The 13,132-nt window shown below is 36.2% G+C and overlaps 1 protein-coding gene across 1 annotated transcript in view; it reads right to left on the bottom strand.

Moving 5' to 3' along the window:
• The window catches only part of LOC131046244 (syntaxin-71), a 69,286-nt gene extending 56,795 nt beyond the window's left edge, over positions 1 to 12,491 (bottom strand). The window contains exons 1-2 of the mRNA XM_057979929.2: positions 12,074 to 12,491; positions 10,780 to 10,905 (exon numbers count right to left, since the gene is read on the bottom strand). Coding sequence (XP_057835912.1) covers positions 10,780 to 10,905; positions 12,074 to 12,229 — 282 coding nt within the window. The 5' untranslated portion in view covers positions 12,230 to 12,491. The remainder of the gene's footprint in view (positions 1 to 10,779; positions 10,906 to 12,073) is intronic.
• Positions 12,492 to 13,132: the final 641 nt, after the last annotated feature.

The raw sequence follows: 13,132 nt of genomic DNA, 5'->3' as shown, positions 1-13,132 counted from the left end.
GAAATGATAAGCATTTGAGAAAGGATTGTCCACTTATTAAACCTAAGAAGGTCACTCATAGTCCTGACTCCTGATACTATCCCCCGCCACTGAATAAACAACTGGAAAATGCTCAGAAGCCTGAAACTGCTATTATCTTTGTGAGTGATATGGAGTTCCCCCAGCAGATGCATGATTCCGCTACCTCAATCGAGTATGAGGTGGTTATTGCTTCCTCTCAAGCACTCTCTTCCTCTGTGTTAGAGAAGAAAGTGATGAATTTGGAAGGATAGGATTATGACCCCTGTGTTAGCTGTAGATGGTACTGGGACATGTCCAGAGAATGTCCTCTCATATTCCCAAGTTGTTCAGATGGTCCCCAAGGCTGAAGTCCCTGCCACCTGGTAGGACATTGTCATATCCCTGTGTAGACAGCGAGAGGCATAACTGTATGAGATTTATAACACATGTATATTCTCCAAATTTACCATTAATAAAATGATGTTGACCAATTTAAGGTGTTTACGCTTTAACTAAATTTATTAATGAAAGTATGCATCCTTTCCAGCCGCCTCCGAAAAGACGCCATGCTTTCAAAAAGGGGTCGCGTGATTTCAGGAAGATATAAACCACGCCACCAAGGGAAGCACGGATAAGAAAAGAGAGGAGGGAAAAACGGAAAAGGAGAAGCGACAAACAGGGAACCCTGTTACTCGGCATTAATATTAATTCAGTTTTATTTGCACTGCATCCTAGTGGCCAGCAGGATAGTCTGTGAACGCATCAGGCTGAGTCGATGTGGGAGGTAGTGGTGCTGGTTCTTCCCAGCGATGAAGAACCAGAGCCTAGACGTGCAGAATTAGCTAAACCCTTGGAGTGAAGAATTTTATCCTAATCTCAGGAAGGCAAGGCAGGTACAGCAAAGGTTCATTACAGACATTAGCTGGCTGTCAGCATTTTTTGGGGGAGGCTCTAAAAGGTTAAAGGTTGGACTTCTTAACCACAGTCCAGATTCTCAAAAACGAAAGGAACCACACCCATCATGTGTGATTAGGCTTCTACTAACAAAAAAGTTGAGATATCGTAGAGGATTTAGTGAAGCATATTAAGAAAAGAAACAGTGTCATCCTTTAAACTTGAACTAAAGTTAGCAAGAAATGTAAAAGAGAAAAAGCACCTAACTATTTTGAGACTTTATTAGGGCCCAAAGCCCTCCCTTAACCCCTGTTCTAAATGAATTTGAAGTGTGTAAGTTGGTACCTTAGGGGTCTAGAAGCAGTAGGTAGATGTCATGTCCCCTTTTCCGGATTAAAATAATTAGCAATATTTTTTAAGTTGTGCCCAATTGCTTTTATTTTTTACGGCAATAATTTAATAAATTTAAAAAAGTGTTTTTATTTAAACACTTAAAATAAAATGTGTTTTAATACTTGAAGGGAAAATAAAATAAATGGAGGGCCCAAAAAGCCAACCATAAATAGACCACTTTTCCTCATTTCAGATTTGCACAGTTTGTTCAATCTAGGGCATCCAAGGACAAAAACAATTTGTATGTTTGGGGTTTGAGAAGACAAAAACCCTCTTCAATTCTACATTTGGAATCAAGGACAAAAACCCTTGTTTCCACTCCTAGGTGATTCCATCTGGGAATCACGACTCTGCTAATTTGTGATGGATTTGGATTTTAACACATTATCACTACAGTGCCACCACAATATTTTTTGCAAGAAAAAATCATCATTTCATCAACGATACATATTTAAGAGTTTATATATTGATTTAAGGATTTTTGGCAAATTTTAGAGCATATGAGCTGGATGTGAGTTGTTACAGTGATACAGCCTTTGGTTGACATCATTAGAGGGTTTTGGCACTATTTTTGGAGGTATCCCAACTGGAAAATATTCAGATATTATTTTTTGGACCACTTTTTTAAGATATTTATTGCTGATTTGGTAGGCCCCAGCTGTGAGGATAGTCTATACATGCTTATTTGTCACTTTGCGGTAGGATTTGTGTTTCCAGGATCTGATCTGCGCTGCACTACATCACCAGCAACGAGGGTTAAAAATAGTTTGTTTGGTCATTGTAAGTTGCTATCACAGCCATACAAATGGTGTACCAGTCCGTATAGCCCTTAACCTAGCTAGATCAGCCAGCCATACCACTCCAAAAAGGTCTATGTGAGCTGAAAATAGTAATTTCAGATCTGATTTTGGTTTTAAAGCAATTTCCAGTTTGTAAGTTGCAAAAATCAATAAAATCAGACTTTGTGGGTTTCCAAATTAATGTTCGAATCTGATCTGAGCATTTGAAGTGACCTAGAATTTATACCAGCCATTAAATTTATTTAATTTTGGTTCAGATTTGGCTTATAAAGTGTTTGAGGGTTTGATCAAGTGGTTTTCATCATATTTTCAATTTTTAGTTTTCTGTGTTTCAAAAAAATCAGAAAATACCAAAAAAGTATAAAACCATAAATATATATATATAAAGGGGACATTACAATAGAGGAGCAGTAGTGAGAGCGTTTTGCAATTCTAAAAACGGTTTAGAATGTTTGATGTTGCAAGAATTCAAAGTTGCTGGCTTTCTTTAGCCTAACCTTTGGAGTCCTTTGGAAGCATGCATCATGTTTTTTGATTTTTCTGCTAATCATGAGAAAGGTAAGGGGAGTCTTCTATCTGTTCTCCCCTAAGTGGGCCTCCAGTGTTGTTGGTTATGGTTCTTTTCCCTGTAACAGGTCAGCTTGGGTTATTCTAGAATACCAAAGATCTCAGTTTGGTATTTGTTCATTGTATAATTCCAATGAATTTAAAGAAAAGGCTAATTTATAGAATTTGCTGGCTAATAATCTACCAAGATGACCTGGGTTTTTTTTGTGGGGGGTGTTCATATGGTTGAGAACAAAAAAGAGCAAGTGTGGTGGTTCCAAATTCGGGTGGATCTCAATACTTGATTCAGATTTACATCTTTCCCCCTTTTGGAAAATTACAGCCCACTCACAAACCTATTCAACTTCTTTCCGGCAGTAAACTAAACTTTGGTGGTCAGCCTCAGTTTCTCTGAATTGCCATGTGTTATCCAGCCATAGGTCAAATGCTCATCAATGAAGCTACTAATATAGCGATTACAGTTGAAGCAGGGAAAATCTAGCACAATGAAAAATATCGAATCTTCACCATTGGTAGCAAGGGAGCTTGAATAAGAAAAAGGATAGGTAGTATGTTTTGAGCAGGGGAGGACTGTAATATCAACCAGTTGAATTTCTCCATCCAATTTCTTGTGTCTTTATTTGCCATTGCTGAGTACAACCTTGGGAAAAGACGTTGCCTTGGCTGAGTTATTGTCAACGTACAGTGTTAGCCCTCACCATGTCCTTCCATCTTCTGAACAGGTAATTTTATGGTGTGAGTAACGATGCATCCCAACAGTTCTGAGTGTGTGTTCAAAAGTAAAGATTGACAGCCTATCTAATGTTTCCAAACACTGGGTGCAAATTTTTCACAACCTTGAGAAGATTGTGTCTGCTGGTGATTCATTGTTTTCAGTTTTGTGGGCTTATCTTATAAAGAAGGCTGATAAGCTACACTTTCAAAGATCCAATATATTATAAGCCCTTCACAACATGCCAGTGCACTATAGTCTTCAATGACCGAACAGATGACTGGCATTATTTGCAGGAGAAATTGATAGGTGAAATCAATGCTTGAATTCCTTTGCCATCTGCAGAAGGGGAGGGTACGATTAGCATGGTCAATTTAAAATCTGGGATTGATGCCCAAACTGCAATTTTGTTTTCTTTCCCTCAATATTTCTTGTATGACATAAAGACTGAGATTTTCAAGGATCCTTGTTTGACACAAACACTAAGATTTTTCAAGGCTCCTTGCTGCACATTCTTTGATATATACAAGGCATATAGAGCATTCGATTCCTTTAACTGAATACCATATATGCATGTACAGAGCATAATAGATAGACTCTTAAATTTGCTACAGATGGTTATTGTTAGGAATTGTTTCAATGATGTTGCATTTAGATCAGCACTCTTCATTAATGCACAGTGTCTTCCAGAGAAGTTGAGGAGAAACATATGCAAGGCGGAGACCACCATTTATATGGTACCTAAGACATCTTAAAGACAAAAACAAACTCTTTTCTCGTATTGTGAATGAAAAACAAAAATATTATACATCCTTGCTGAACTTTCGTTCTTGCTTGCCATTGCACGAATAGAGTGGAAGATTGATTGGTGAACGTTCCATACTGGTTGGTTTGCTATTCCTACACATTTGCAAGAGTTCATTTGTTGCCAAGGAGATTGTAAAGGAAGATTTCTACAAAAGAGGTAGGGTAGGTTATTTTCAAGTTTTTGGTTTTTTTCCTACATTTTTTCTTTTTATAAATGAACTCTCCTGTTTTTCTATAAAGATTTTATTTTGTTTTCATTCTTCTAGGAATCTATAACACATGCTTAATTTTTTAAAATGAATTAAGTTGTATGTATATTATTTTGTTTTCATTTGTTTCAATTATTTGAATGCACTGTTTATTGAACTTGTTCTCATTGATATTACAATGGCATCCAGTACTAGCTTTGTGAGCCGACCTGGCTTCAAAACAGACCCATATTCTCCCCTTTGGAAATATGTTGAAATGGTACAGCAGCTTCCAGGTGGTAGGGGCTATGTCTGGATTTGCATTGGGCATGATGTTAGATACTCATACGATAGAGTGAAAAACCATTTGTGCAACATCCCTGACTAGGCATCAAAGCTTACCCAAACAAAGATGGTAAACCCATTCCAAAATCGTGTCATGGTATATATTAAATAGCAATAAAAAGTAGATCAAGCAGCAGACCGTAAATCAAATCATCATTTGTTAAAGAAAGGATCTCAAAGAATGAAGCCCCCTTCACCGCCTTCTAATCTTCAACCTACAAAGAGTCACCCATTTTGTCCACACTTGAAGAACAACCTATGGCCATTACATATAAGAGATCAAAGGGGCTGTTGGAAATGGCATTTTAATACGAGTCTAGTGAGATTGCCAATCAACAGATAGTGAGATGTCTCTACGCAAATGGATTGGCTTTCAATTGTTTGGTCACCATATTGGTAACAACTAGAGAAAGCAATTAATGAGGCTCCAAGAGGGTACAAGGGTCCAGGTTTTGCGAAGGTGTGTAGCACCTTATTGGAAAAAGAGGTGAAGTTTGTAGAGGATTCATTGAAGCCCATAGGAGATTCATGGGCCACGATAGGGGTGTCCATCATTTTTTATGGATGGAAATATGCAAAAAAGAGGTCATTGGTCATTTATAGTGCCCCCTAAATGAACAATGTTTTTGAGAGCAGTGAATTGTGAAGGGGAGGAGAAGGATGGTGCATTTATTGCTAGCATTCTTTGTCAAGCCATCAAGGAAGTGGGCACTTGAAATATTGTGCAAGTTATAAAAGACAATGCCAAAACCTGTAGAGCTGTTGGGTTATTGGTTGAGGAGAGTTATTCACAATTTTTTTGGACAACTTGTTCTATCACTCCCTCAACCTTATGCTACACAAAATTGGCACCAAAATTGATTGTATCAAGCAAGTGTATGTTGAGCCTGAGGAGATCCAAATGTTCATTACCAACCAGCATATGTCACAAGGCATATTTAGAAGATTCTCAAAATTGGAGCTACTTAAGAAAAGTCAAATGTTTCACTTTAGTAAAAATTTCAATTTTAATTTTAATTTTCAAACAAGTTGCTGAGACCATTTTGCTTCCAACACAATTGTGTTGAGACGATTTGTGAAGGTTCGTAAGGTACTTTCAAACGTGGTCATCAGCCCAAACTGGTTCATATGCAGGCAATCTAACACTACAAGACCAATAAAGGTTAAGCAAATGATCCTAGATGACATTTGAAGGGATCATGTTGAATATCTCCGCAATTTCATTAAGCCTACTTTGAGCATAATTTGTTATACCAACATGGATGGCCCTTGTTTGGGTGACATATATGATGGCATCGACTAAACAATTGAGAAGATGAAAGCCATCATAAATGCAAAAGAGCAAGATCCTGAAGAAACTTTCTTCAAACATCTACATAAAATCATTGAAGAGAGATGGAACAAAATGCCCACTATGTCACATCTTTTCGCCTTTGCATTGAGTCCAAAATATTATAGTGTTCAGCTCCTTTCTGTGTCAACAAAAATTGCCCCATATAGAGATGTTGAAATCAGTCAAGGGTATAGGGCAACACTTTACAAACTCTTCATCGAACCTAGCATACAAGATGCAATAAGGATTGAATTTATGGATTTTGTATGTTCCAACGACTTTAGTATTGATGGTCTTTAAGACAAGATAAGGTTGATGCTCATAGTTGGTGGTTGTGTCACAAAGTTTTCTGAATTTTCAGCTTCACGTTCGAAATTCGGCAAACTTATTTAAAATGTAAGAAATTCGTTTAAATTAGTAATAAATTTGTACGGGATAAAGTCACGGGGACGCGTTTCCCTCCCTTTTGGGCCGCGTCTCGAAGATGGGGACTTTTTCGGGACAGGGGGACGGGGACGCGACATCTCCCGCCACCGCCACCAGAGCTCCATTAGAGACGGGGAAACGTCTCCGCGTCTCCAAGTTTCCTTGGGAGACGTCTCGACGTCTTCAAGTTTCCTTGGGAGACCCCCAGACATCTCCAAGTTTCCTTGGGAAACTCCCAGGCGTTTCCAAGTCTCCTTGAGAGACTCCCAAGCATCTCCAAGTCTCCTTGGGAAACTCCCAACCTTCTCCAAGACTCCTTGGGAGACTCCCAGGCGTCTCTTGAGGGGCGAGGAGACTAGCAAGAATCTCCCATCCGACGTCTCCAAGACTCCTTGGGAGACTCCCAGACGTCTCTTGAGGGGCAAGGAGTCTTGCAGGAATCTCCCGTTCAAACACGTCAGACTCAAAATTAATTGAAATCCTTTCTTTTTTTAATTTTGAGCGATTTGAGCATTTTGCTATTTTGTCTTTTGTAACGCTATTGCTATTTGCTACTCATTGTAATGATGTATCATGTAATCATCATTATAGACTTTGTGATATCAGATATTAATATGATATTTTAATAATAAAAATCTCCAATTTGACAATTTCATTTGTCAAATTTGAAATTTTATTTAGCAATTAGCATTCAAGAAATCTTTGTATTTCAAATTTTGCTATTTTGTAATTTTACTAATTTCCTAAAGTTCATTTGAAATGTAATTCTTATACTGTTATACTTCTTTTCACAACTAGTTTTTCAAGTACTATAAGTATATGTATAATTATATCAGCACCACTACCTTGCCACCCCCCCGCCGTCCCCAAACTTAGGCCCTTTGTCCCCCCATCCCCAAAACCAATCCCCGCGTCCCCCCCCATCCCCAACAGTCGTGGAACATTGGTTTTTGATAGTTTTTTTTAGTAAATAAACACCCCAACATCGATGAAACTCAATATGAGTTCTCCCATCGGCAACTAGGGCACAAAAAAATTCTTCTACGGCCAATTTTGTATAGCCACGAAAAAAATCTAAGGGCATTTGCTTGATAGAAGTTTGAAGGCGCGAGAAATGGCAGCAGAGAAATAGAGAACGAAAAAAATTGTATTTAGCACGGATGTCACCACAAGAAGACCTCTATGAGAACCTGTTAAAGAGCCATGACTTCAAAACCCTACGACCTGCAATAGAATATAAACCATGTTGCATAAATACAACAAACACCAAAAAGATAAGAAGAATAATGATGGGTTAGGATTGCATTTCATTAGGTTGTCAAGGATTAGGGCTTCATTGGGACGCATTGTTGTGGCTTCCTTTGCGCCAAGGATTAAAGGAGATATTTTACTTGGTAAAGATATAACACTAACCCTAACTTGTGGCAATTGTGATCCTAGAGCAAATTCTAGGGTAAATTAGTAAGGGGACATTACAAATAAACAAGACGCCCATAGAAATTCTACTTCAATGTCAATTTGTCAAATTGAATGTCATTATAGATATTTGTTGTTCAATATTAAAATTAAAATTAATAAAATAAGCAATTGTTATCAAATTGCTCTTCATAAAGAGCATCACAATCATCATTGACATTAGATAAGTGAGATAAATTAGAAGAACAACAAGGAGTGCCACTAATATTAACTGTATGCTGGCTATATGGCACCTTAGAAAATGAAGATTGCTGGGCAGTGATAGCATCCAAGTCAAATTGCTTTGACTCTACATCCTACGACTTTGTAGCTCTAGCTCTTGCATGCACATAGGAATAGCAATCCAAGCTCTATGGAACCTTCCATGATCAATCTTCAGCTATACATGAGCAATGACAAGTAAGAATGGAAGTAAGGCAAGTGTATTTGGTTTGTGTGTTTTTCTTTTAAGATAAAGTAAATGTGTTTGTTTTCTATTTCAAGTTCTTTTGAGGTTCAATTTAGAGTTTAGGGTTTAGGTTTTCAGGTTGATCAAACAAACATGATCAAAAACGTGCAAATAAAGAAGAATAAAATTATAATAAAAGCATACTGCAGGTACATTCTGGGTTCTGCAATTGCAGCCCAAAATCATCCAGGCATGTCCATTCACTGCAAGTACATTCTGAGTTTTGTGATTGCAGCCCAGAATCATCCGGGTATGTTTATTACTGGGTACATATTCAGACAATTCCACATGGACATATCTAGGCAATTCTGTGCTGCAATTGCAGAACCCTGTCAGCACACACATGTTGATGTAACTGAACCCCAAATCTGAGTCCAGGGCTGCAGGGGAGCAAACCAGTAACTTTCTATTAAGTATTATGATTATCCTATTTTAAACCATTTGGACTTGTCATTTGATATTTGGCATTGAATTATTATTATCAGTAGAGTTTCGTGGTTAATTTTTTTAATTTATACATGATATGGTTGCTTTTTAAAATCTCTATAACCTATATTTTTATAGCTTTTGTTTGGACATAAAATCCATACCAAATCTGTGGCCCCATAAAATTGTCATATGCCTGTCTCCATACCCAAACTGGTACTTAGCTTAAGAGCCTTACAAGTCCAATATGCATCTGTGACAATATATATTTGACTGGCCCCTCTTTTTTCGTTGTCGTGCATAATAGGCCCTTTAATTAGACCAGGATAAGCCTATTAGGCTAAGTTACCGAATCGGCAGAAAATCCTCACGTATCTGGGTACAATGCGTTTCTGAATCGGATTCGAATACAAACGTCTGTAGAATCGGGCTGGATACGATATTCTTGAGGTGGATTCGTTTGGAATCATCAAGCAACGTACTTGGCCGATTCCAACCCATACAAGGGGTTTTCACAACGATTCCAATGGTCAAATAAAAAATTTCAGACTTTTCTTTAACCGTTTTACCATAAAATATATGACCACAACCCTAAACAACAATATTTTTCAATGTATTTTTGCAAGCAGTAGCAGATTAGCAAGACTTCGACGGCATGGTTTGCATGCATTTTACAGAGACAACTACTCTTCTGTTCAGGTCACACTTAAACATTTCTTCCACCCTTGCTGTCGGAATATCTATAGTCTTCCATTCGAACAGCTTCAATCCTAGCAGTAGCCGGTGGGGGGTATTCACTCTTTCATCCATTCGAATAGCCTCCCGTCGGGATGGTCGGAGATTAAAACAAATGTGCGGAAGTGTTTTCTTATTCTCCTTTAATTACTCTATATAAGTTTTAACTTTAATTTTAGGTTTTTGATTTATTAGAATTTTATTAAATTTAATATCGTTTATTATTATTATTATTATTATTATTAACCTTAAGAAGCTTACAATTATTTTAATAAATTCTATTGTTTATTAAATTTAAACTTAAATTAGTTATATTAAATTATATGAATTAATATTAAATTAAATATTATTTAATATTTATTGTTAATTTTATTTATATTATTATCATGCATGTTTTATTTTATGAATGACCTATTAAGTAGCATTTATATTAAGTAGTTCTACTTTATTTTGTAAATATTTATTATTAATATTTAACATGTTTAAAAACTAAATAATATCAAATAACTTTATATTAATATGGTATTAAGATAATAGTTAATAAAATTATAAATTTAATATAATATAAATCTATATTATTATGACATTAAAGTTTTAGGTATTAAAAATTTAAATATGGATATATTTATGATTTCAGATGTTTATTAAAGAGGCGTACCCAAAACGTACCCAACCTCCTCCAAAAAATATTGCCGTATCCGCGTACCGAAACTACGTACCCATACCCGTATCCGTACCCGATTCGGTAACTTAGCTATTAGGATTTGTATGAACAGTTGGAAATCTAAGGCTATTGCAAACTCTGAAAAGCCAACTCATGCCTGTTCTTAACTAAACTAAGAGAGTTAAAACCGTTATTTAATGTCTGACCCTTTTAACCCATCTACTTCCAGTCTCCTTGAGCTACTTTCCTGAACACCAATATTTCTTATTTTTGTTTTCAGACAGGACAAGAAACTTTGAATAGCAGAAACCACAAAAGTATTTGTTCATCAATGATTTTTTCCCCCTTCGTTTGGTTAAATTGCTTTACTTTTAAACAGAACAAAAGGATATGTAAATAGGAAAAAACCACGAGTATTATGCGAATCCATTTTATTTCTCCTTACTTTTTCTATGAAAAAACATAGAGCAAAGTTATCAGGTACGAGACAAATCCTGCCAAGACAATGGATTGGCTATGATGTTGAAATGTAAGTTAAGGGAAAAGAAATGTGATCAATTTTAACCTTTTTCTGAGCCAATTTCTGCAGCTTAGGGATTTCTTCATGCAATCTACCCTTGGTGCGTCGAATTTCAGCATTTAAAGTCGCAACGACTGCTCTGTTCTTCTCCTTTGCTGCATCATTCGCTTTCTGCGACAAAAACAAAAAACTGCTGAATCAAGTATCTTGCAAAAACCTAAATTCAATGGCATTTAAAAAATAAGCATGTTGTATTTTCAAAGAAGATGAGCTCAAGTGGCAAAGTATTTGGACTTAGAGCCCCAGGTCCAAATATCCAGAAGAGGAGACATGGTAAAACCTTAAAACTAGATGAATACAACATCTAACTCCCTGAGTGTGGCGTACCCCAACAGCCATCATAAAAGAGTTGAAATTGGGAGCAATACTAGACTGGACAAAAATGCATCCTATACAGTGAGTGTAGCATACCACAACAGACATCGTATAATTTTAAAATATGGTACAATACTTTATCAAATAGCCTTTAGAGTGGATTAAGAAACAAAAATCATAATATGCTAAACAGTACAAGAATGGACAAGGCACTTGCAATGAGTAAAAAATTTAGAAAATGCAAAAAAATTGATATATGAAATCGTCGGTATCTATTGCAGGTGAGTAACAAGTGAAAACATGCGTTTTACTACTGATAAGTGTATATTTTGGTGAAATATACCTGCAAAGAGCTAAGTGGGTCCGACTGTGGGAAGAATTTAAAGGTCAACGAAGCCTGAACTGGATAAATACCTCGATAGATAACCTACACAATGGCTGTGGCCCTAATTTAGGGGAGAATTCAAAGTTCAAGAGCACCTGAGCCCGATAAATACTAGGACGGGTAACCTACACAGTGCTTCATCCACTGTTAGCATTGTAACGAGTGCCAAGTTGAGCCTTCATGATAAAATGAAATGGCCTCTTGTGAACAGGCTACTCATAAAATTTGGATCATGAATATTGAAGTTGACTCAACAAAAAATGGCATTGCAGCTTAATGTATAATTTAGACAAATATTTTTACTAAAACTACAATTGGGGTAAACTAAATTTCTAAACATTTAAAATTTTGCCAATTTGCCAACAAACAAACAAAGAAACCCTCGTATGTAAAAATTTAAAGCCAATTTGCGAAATGTAGCCCATAAATAACAGCGCCATTAACAGAAAGGTAACCCTACGGTAAGCACAACCTACTCCGTTAAAAGCAAATAGGGTTCGATGCCCCAATGTAGAATGCAATGTAAGCAGGCACGCACCCTTGACAAAAATGAAAATAAATATGGTAATTAGGGCTTACCTGCATAGCTGCCTCGATGTCAGACTCGACGACGCTGTAAAGCCTGACGAAGGCGTCAGATCCCGAGATCTGGTTCTCCCTCTGTTTCTCCACATCGTACTTCTCATATTTGTTGCAGATGGCATCAACTCGGGTCAAAATATCGATTACGCTCATTTTTTACGCAGATCTTTGCTTCCCTGCTCGGCTTCTGACAGTATTCCAGAAGCCTTATGTAGATCGAAACGGGCTACAATGCTTATGGACTCGACACTAGATTAACTTAATTCTCGGACAGTTGACAATCAACAAGCGCGTAAAGAAAAGCATCTACAGACTGACGTGATGAGATTTTTCATAAAAAAAGGGGGAAATGGTCAGAGAGAGAAGAAATGTTCGAATTATATCTGTTGTCAATCATAATGAGTAGAAAAACATGTAAGTTCTCTAGTTTAAAACCAGGATAATTAGGCATATAGATCAAAATTATGAAAAATGTAATTCTAATGCCTTTTTAAAGTCACCTTTCATTTAATATTTTTGTTTTTAATAGATTATATGTTTGTTTGTTTGTTTTAAGTTAAATTATAATTAAAGGGTGTTTCAGTTATATTTTTTTATTGTAAGTCTACCTATTTAACAAGCATATTTATTTTTAGAGAAATATATTAAGTATATCTAAAGATATTTCTAATAAAAATCTAATTTTAATTCAAATGTAATTGTAATTCAAATGAAGTGACATTGAAGACATTGATTGTGTTTATCCTAACAAAAGATAATGATTATAAAATTTTGTAATATGTCAATTATTTAATTTGTTTGTAATTTTGAAATTTAATATGTTAAGTGTTCAATCAAGGTTGAATGGGAGTTTGTTTGTAATTCCAAATTGTTTGATCTAAAAAGTTGGTTTGCTTGCTGCTATGATTATTTTCCTTTTTGTAGTTGTTATGACCTTAGACTTTGTTATTTCTATTACTCTATTGTATACTTGAGCTTTATTCAATTCTCTAAAAAAAATTCTTATCAATTAAGAAAAGGTTGAATGAGAATTAGGGTTAGTCTTAGTATTGAATT

This window comes from Cryptomeria japonica, chromosome 8 (genome assembly GCF_030272615.1).
Source record: "Cryptomeria japonica chromosome 8, Sugi_1.0, whole genome shotgun sequence".
NCBI classification, from domain to species: Eukaryota; Viridiplantae; Streptophyta; class Pinopsida; order Cupressales; family Cupressaceae; genus Cryptomeria; species Cryptomeria japonica.
This window is presented reverse-complemented; position numbering and strand designations above follow the sequence as displayed.